A 6,547-nucleotide genomic window follows, 5' to 3' on the forward strand; every position below is an offset into this window, starting at 1 on the left:
ATGGGCGGTGAAATGCAAGCAGAGGTAATGCGAGACGAGAAGAGAAGAGAAGAGAAGAGAGGAGAGGAGAGGAGAGGAGAGGAGAAGAGAGAGGAAGAGAGAGGAGACGAGAGGAGGAGAAGACAGAGGAGGAGGAGAGCAAAAGGATTCGGAAATGTATTGCATTAATCGGATGAATCATCTCAGGTAGTGGAGGACCTCTGCTTGGCTTTCTGCCGTGACACCCGAAGCGACTCCTCCTCCACTGCTGCAGAAAAGTTCAGGCATGCGCTTATCACGAACGCGAACGGCGAAGGTTGTGAGGAGGGAGAGGAGGAACGAGGGAAGCAGAATTAAGAATACTGCAGAGGTTCGGCTGAACCAGCTTCGTCTTGGCATACACAGTGGAGTAGCTCTGAGCAAGGCGCTCAAGACCATGATGCTGTCATCTCTCAACCTACATGGCAACGTCCTAAGAGACGTCGGAGCCATCGCTCTCCTACAGGTCACCTCGCACACCCCCTCCTCCCTTCTGACCCCTTGCAGCTTCTGCGTGGACATGAAACCCTCCGACATCTCAACTTGGGCAGGTGAGGACGATACTGAGACCTGCTCCCTCATGTTTCCTACCCTGCCGCTCCCCTCCATGCTCCTCGTCTACTTCTCTCCTGCTCCTCTCCTGCTTTTTCTCTCCTGCTCCTCGTCTGCTGCGTGTCATCGCATGCCTGACAGCAACGACATCACCCACGATGGCGGAATAGCATTTGCGCGGGAGCTGAGGTGAGAGGAGGAGGAATCGGCGGGGAGTGACGGCAGTGCAGCACTTTAAGACTTCTCTCCCTGGAGCTCGGGTCTGATTTGAGCTCAATGTACACCAACAGGTACAAGCCCTTTCTCTCGAACAATTTGTTTTTTTTTTTTTGTTGTGTTGTGTTGTGTTGTGTTGTGTTGTGTTGTGTTGTGTTTGCTACTCTTCTTATTCTCATTCTCTGCAGATTCAACAATAAAGTTGGAGTTGCCTTTGGGGAGCAGCTCAGCGCCAACACAATCCTTCGGTGCCGCTGGCGGGGGAGAGAGGAGGAGGTGATGGGCTTGAACAGGAAGCTCGGACTGTCGAACACGGGCATTGGTAGGATGGAAGACAAGCAGGAGGACGAGAAGCAGGTTGGAGGAGGAGCAGATGGAGGAGGAGGAGGAGGAGGAGGAGGTTGACGACGAACCAGGAAGCTGCACAGTCTCTCGGAAGAATGTTGAAGGTCAACACTACTCTAGAGGTAGCTCTCGCTCACATCTTTCCCTCTCCTGATCCTTCACTTGGTCAACCCGCCTGGCTCCTCTTCTTTCTTCTTGTGCTCGTCTCTTCTTCTTTCTTCTTGTGCTCGTCTCTGCTTCTTTCTTCTTGTGCTCGTCTCTTCTTCTTTCTTCTTGTGCTCGTCTCTTCTTCTTTCTTCTTGTGCTCGTCTCTTCTTCTTTCTTCTTGTGCTCGTCTCTTCTTCTTTCTTCTTGTGCTCGTCTCTTCTTCTTTCTTCTTGTGCTCGTCTCTTCTTCTTTCTTCTTGTGCTCGTCTCTTCTTCTTTCTTCTTGTGCTCGTCTCTTCTTCTTTCTTCTTGTGCTCGTCTCTTCTTCTTTCTTCTTGTGCTCGTCTCTTCTTCTTTCTTCTTGTGCTCGTCTCTTCTTCTTTCTTCTTGTGCTCGTCTCTTCTTCTTTCTTCTTGTGCTCGTCTCTTCTTCTTTCTTCTTGTGCTCGTCTCAGCCAATGGGTCGTTGCAGGAGCTCAAGGTCGCCTCCAATAACTTCGGGACAGTTGGATCAGTTCTCATCCTCAAGGTGCTCGTGCCTCTTGCTTCGCCATCCCTTACCTCCTCGTAGGGCCTCATGGAGAACAGCGCGCTGGTTGAGCTCGACCTCTCAGGAAACAACGCAGGAGCAGGTGATGAGGGAGGGGAGGGAGAGAGGTGAGGGAGGGAGGCTGAGAGAATCTCAGATGCTGGAGTGATGGCTGGAGAGACACTGACAACCAACTCGACACTGACTTGTGAGTGAGAGAGGACAGAGAGGAAGGAGGAGGGGGAGGAGGGGGTGCGCTAAGCTTGGCTTCAGGTTTCTCTCTTGCTCGCAATAAGATCGGGTTTCATGGTACCTCTGCCATGGTCTCTCCCCCCTCATCCCCCTCATACCTTCCCCCTCATCCCCTCACGCTCCTTCAGGCTGCTGCTCTCGTCTCAAACTCCCGATTGACCGTCCTCGACCTCTCCGACACTCAAATGCAGGTCTTTCTCCTCCCCCCCTGCTCCCCCCCCCCGCGTCCTGCTCCTCCCCCCCCTGCTCCTGCTCCTGCTCCTGCTCCTCCGCCACCGCCTCCTCCTCTCCCCCCCTCCTTCCTCCTCTTGCTGCTCCTGCTCCTGCTCCTGCTCTCCCTCCTGCTCTTGCTCTGTTCCCCCTACTCCCCCCCCTCCTCCTGCTCCTCCTGCTCCTCCTGCTCCTCCGCCTCGTTTTGCCTCTCATCTTAGCCTCCCTCCTCGAATCGTCTTCGTTTATCCTTCTCTTTCTTCACTCCTTCCTTTCTTTTCCTCACAGGATCGTGGATGCATTGCAATGGCAAATGCATTGGAGAGCAACTGCTGCCTGACACACTTCAATGGGAGGTGAAAGTGACGATGATGATGCTGTCTTCGAGCTTGTTTCTTCGGTGATGGTGGTGATGATGAACATCGAGATGCTGGTGCTGGTGCTTCTGCTGCTATAGTTGATGTTGATGTAAACGATGTGCATGAGCAAGGGGTTGACGATAGTGTCAGTCGGAACGGTATCTCTGAGCAAGGAGGTTTGGCATGGGCTGATACTCTGTGGGCGAATTCCACGCTAAAGGTGAGGAAGGAGAAATGGAGGAGGGAGGGAGGGAGGGAGAAGAGGAGGAGGACAGAGAAGGGATGGCTTTTGCGCTATTTGAAGGGCAGAGGACGGAGGAAGGTGGAAGGTGATGTTATGTTTGCTTCAGAGTCTCAACCTTTCAGAAAATCCTCTCGGAGATGAAGTAGCGGTCAACATAGCAGGCAAGAACAGCATGCTGCTGCTGCTGCTGCTGCTGCTCGCCTTGGTGTCTGACTTGGGCTCATCGCTTGTTTGTTTCCTTGGGAATGGAGCAGGAGTTCTCTCGCAGAACGACTCGCTGAAGAAACTAGAGCTCTCCTCCTGCAAGCTGGTGAAGCGCTGGAGAGAAAGAGAGAGAGAGCAGCTGACAGGACACAGGGAGACGAGGGGGCTCTGTCCATCATCGATGCCATAGAGGTGTGTGAGGGAGGAGGAAGAGGAGCTAGTGCCTGGTCGGGTGGGAGGAGGCGAGGCGAGGGAAGTGGACGAGGAGCCGTTGACGATGGGAGCAGAAGAACACTTCCCTCACCCGCCTGCGACTTGCCAACAACCTCATCTCCGAGACAGGAGGCATGCTTCTCGCTGGTGAGGAGGAGAAGGTGGAGAAGGAGCAGGAGGGAGGGGAGGGTAGGAGGGAGAGCATAGGAGGAGAAAGCTCAATGGCTGACCAGTCGCAGGTCGCGCATGCTTCTCTTCTTCGCGTACAGAAGGAGTGCTCGAGAAAGAAGGTGAGGGGAAGGCGAAGAGAATGAAAGGAAAGGGACTCACTATGCTCAAGCAAGCGACTGAATCAAAAGAACCAAGTGAACTAGCTGCGCAAATTCGAGTGAGCTTCGATGATGAAAATGGAGATGTTGTTGTTGTTGTTGTAGTTGTTGTTGTTGTTGTTGTTGTTGTTGTTGTTGTTGTTGTTGTTGTTGTTGTTGTTGTTGTTGTAGTTGTAGTAGTAGTAGTAGTAGTAGTAGTAGTAGTAGTAGTAGTAGTAGTAGTAGTAGTAGTAGTAGTAGTAGTAGTAGTAGTTGTTGTTGTTGTTGTTGATGATGATGATAATGATGATGATGATGGAGATGGAGATGGAGATGGAGATGGAGATGGAGATGGAGATGGAGATGGAGATGGAGATGGAGATGATGATGATGGAGATGGAGATGGAGATGATGGAGATGGAGATGGAGATGATGGAGATGGAGATGGAGATGGAGATGATGGAGATGGAGATGGAGATGGAGATGATGGAGATGGAGATGGAGATGAAGATGATGATGATGATGATGGAGATGATGATGGAGATGATGATGATGATGATGATGATGATGATGGAGATGATGATGGAGATGGAGATGATGATGATGATGATGATGATGGAAATTGAGATGGAGATGTGAAGAGGGCTGTGGTGGAGGAGAGGGAGGATGTCTAAGTGAGGTTTGAGGTATTGAAGCGGAAGGAGCAAAAGATCCTCGAGTACGAGTTCAGGTTCCCGCCTCTCTCTCTCTGCTCTGCTCTGCTCATCGCGGTCGCTCGTGAAGGATCGGGAAGGCGTTGGCGGCGCGCAAAGAGGCAGAGAAGATCCTCGGGGAAGAGAAGAGGTGAAGAAGCCTGAGGAGCAAAGGGAGACGAGAGGGGAGGTGTGAAAGGCGAGAGAGGTCGAGGAGGAAGGGGAGGGGTGAGGAGGAGGAGGAGCGGCAGGGCTGACGGGATTTCAGGATGTTCGAGGAGGCTCAGGGCGAGTGGAGGATGAAGATCGACGAGGCGCAGGGCGAGCTCAACGAGCTGTTGCAGGTTGACCGTCGGCACCTCTCCTGCTGTCCTGCCTTGTCTCCTCATCACTCGCCGCAGGCGGTGGAGGATGCGGAGCGACGGCTGGAAGAGAAGACGACGGAGAAGCAGCTTCTGCTCAAGACACACGCGGAGAGGATGGAGGTGCTGGGAGTGGAGGAGGGCAGGCGAGGCTCACAGGAAGCAGGAGATAGAGAAGGCCATCAAGCTGCACGAGGAGGAGGGGAGCAGCTGAATAAGCTCATAGCCGAGGCGACGATGCAGGTGGCAAGAGGAGGACGGCAGCCAAGGAGGAGAAGCAAGGAGGGAGAGGAAGGGGATGAGAGGAATTTCAGAGAGGAGAGAGAGAGGGAGGAGCAGGAGGCTGGTCTGACTTGGCTCGTAGCTTGCGGACGTGGAGCAGAGCAAGAAGGTCCTCACGGTCCTGCGCTTGTTGGCTGCTGCTCAACCTTGACAGGAGCGGGTGGAAGGGCTGAGAAGCGAGCTCGAGCAGAACCAGCAGCAGATCCTCGAGCTGGAGAAGGAGACAAGAGCCGCGCAGGAGAAACTGCGACAGCTGGAAGCCGAGAAGCAGCAGGCAAGCAGAACACACGCGGTGAGAGAAAGAGGAAGGAGGGAGAGAGAGGCGAAAGGCAGCAGGAGCGTCGCCCCTGTCTTGACTTTGATGTTCTAGATCGAGTCGACGAGTGCGGGAGGGCGCGAGCGGCGGTACTTGCTGCCTCCTCCTTGCGCACTTGACGTGCTGCTGCAGGAACCACCGGCAGCTCAACCACCAGCAGCAGCAGCAGCAGCGAAGAAGAAGGCGAAGGAGAAGCGAAAGTGAGAAGCAAGAAGTGGACTGTGTGAATAGGAGGGAAGTGAAGGAGGAAGAGGTGCAGGAGTGGAGGTGATCGTAGCAGGAGGAGAATGTGCAAGCGAGGGAGATGAAGAAATTTCAAGCTGAGCGCCTAGAGTCCCATAAACCACGAGACCGGCAGCTGCATAGCTGCCAGTCCGAGAACGAAGTACTCCTGGAGGAGGCGAGGTGAGGGAGAGGAAGAGAGGAGGGGGCAGACAACCTTGCCTTGGCTCCTCTGCTGAGCGCCAGCAACGTCTGCAGGAGGGTCACGAGGGCATCGCAGGTCTGAGGTCTCACTGTGTGGGATGAGCCCAGCGGAGACGGTCTTGAGCTGCTCGAGCCATCAGAGCGAGGGAGAAGACGGAGACGAGGAGGAGGAGAGGAGGGAGAAGAAGAGGAGGAGAGGAGAGGAGGGACAAGAGCAGAAGAAGGAAAGGAATAGAGGGAGGGAGAGAGGAGGAGGATCAGGAGGAGGAGGAGGAGGAGGAGAGGACAACCATGAAGAAGGACATCGCAGCGCCCGTGTAAAGCCACACGAGCCAGTAGAAACTCCTCCCGAGGAAGATGTAGGCTAACTTGGCGAGAACAATCCTGCCGCACCCGTCAGCTCATCGACTTGCCCACCACACGCCTCCTCTGCTCCCTCTCCTCTTCCTCACTTACCCGACGTACTTGTACCCACTGAATGACACGAAGTCGAGGAAGGAGGCCTGCGCGCGTTGAGCTCCTCGAGTTGCCGTCCCTTCCTTACCGCTGGGCCTTCCAGCAAGTAGAACCCCAGCTTGAGCAGAAGCACCTACCGTCCCTCAGCCTCTTGTCACACACCTCACACGCCTCACCTCAAGCACCAGCACTGTCAGCCCGCTGCTCGCCGTCTTTCCCAGCACCTGCTCGCTCGTCACACTCGCCGGCAGGACGCGGCAGGACCTCAGGCGTGAAGCTGTTCTCCCATCCCTGATTGAGCCCGCACAGCACGATGTAGGTGACAAACGCCTGGGGGGAATGAGAAGAGAGGAGGAGGAGAGGAGGAGAGGAGGAGAGGAGGAGAGGAGGAGAGGAGGAGAGGAGAGGAGGAGAGGAG

At 54.6% G+C, this 6,547-nt stretch overlaps 1 protein-coding gene across 1 annotated transcript in view; it reads left to right on the plus strand.

The window, feature by feature from the left end:
* The window catches only part of GUITHDRAFT_165715 (hypothetical protein), a gene marked incomplete at its 5' end in the record, with an annotated part of 7,637 nt that continues 1,090 nt past the window's right edge, over window positions 1–6,547 (plus strand). Inside the window, 35 exons of the mRNA XM_005823434.1 lie at window positions 1–24; window positions 187–295; window positions 348–484; window positions 526–569; window positions 712–759; window positions 801–860; window positions 975–1,034; window positions 1,080–1,143; window positions 1,203–1,253; window positions 1,749–1,805; window positions 1,848–1,908; window positions 1,963–2,013; window positions 2,079–2,128; window positions 2,186–2,248; window positions 2,556–2,623; window positions 2,777–2,846; window positions 2,977–3,180; window positions 3,362–3,448; window positions 3,527–3,577; window positions 3,628–3,675; window positions 4,282–4,325; window positions 4,379–4,438; window positions 4,556–4,631; window positions 4,689–4,892; window positions 5,014–5,040; window positions 5,086–5,223; window positions 5,302–5,336; window positions 5,380–5,638; window positions 5,687–5,721; window positions 5,764–5,797; window positions 5,964–6,057; window positions 6,130–6,176; window positions 6,218–6,262; window positions 6,306–6,353; window positions 6,394–6,460. Of these exons, the coding sequence (XP_005823491.1) occupies window positions 1–24; window positions 187–295; window positions 348–484; window positions 526–569; window positions 712–759; window positions 801–860; window positions 975–1,034; window positions 1,080–1,143; window positions 1,203–1,253; window positions 1,749–1,805; window positions 1,848–1,908; window positions 1,963–2,013; window positions 2,079–2,128; window positions 2,186–2,248; window positions 2,556–2,623; window positions 2,777–2,846; window positions 2,977–3,180; window positions 3,362–3,448; window positions 3,527–3,577; window positions 3,628–3,675; window positions 4,282–4,325; window positions 4,379–4,438; window positions 4,556–4,631; window positions 4,689–4,892; window positions 5,014–5,040; window positions 5,086–5,223; window positions 5,302–5,336; window positions 5,380–5,518 (2,130 nt within the window). The 3' untranslated portion in view covers window positions 5,519–5,638; window positions 5,687–5,721; window positions 5,764–5,797; ... (3 more) ...; window positions 6,306–6,353; window positions 6,394–6,460. The remainder of the gene's footprint in view (window positions 25–186; window positions 296–347; window positions 485–525; window positions 570–711; window positions 760–800; window positions 861–974; window positions 1,035–1,079; window positions 1,144–1,202; window positions 1,254–1,748; window positions 1,806–1,847; window positions 1,909–1,962; window positions 2,014–2,078; window positions 2,129–2,185; window positions 2,249–2,555; window positions 2,624–2,776; window positions 2,847–2,976; window positions 3,181–3,361; window positions 3,449–3,526; window positions 3,578–3,627; window positions 3,676–4,281; window positions 4,326–4,378; window positions 4,439–4,555; window positions 4,632–4,688; window positions 4,893–5,013; window positions 5,041–5,085; window positions 5,224–5,301; window positions 5,337–5,379; window positions 5,639–5,686; window positions 5,722–5,763; window positions 5,798–5,963; window positions 6,058–6,129; window positions 6,177–6,217; window positions 6,263–6,305; window positions 6,354–6,393; window positions 6,461–6,547) is intronic.

The sequence above is a fragment of the Guillardia theta genome (assembly GCF_000315625.1).
Source record: "Guillardia theta CCMP2712 unplaced genomic scaffold GUITHscaffold_108, whole genome shotgun sequence".
NCBI lineage: Eukaryota > Cryptophyceae > Pyrenomonadales > Geminigeraceae > Guillardia > Guillardia theta.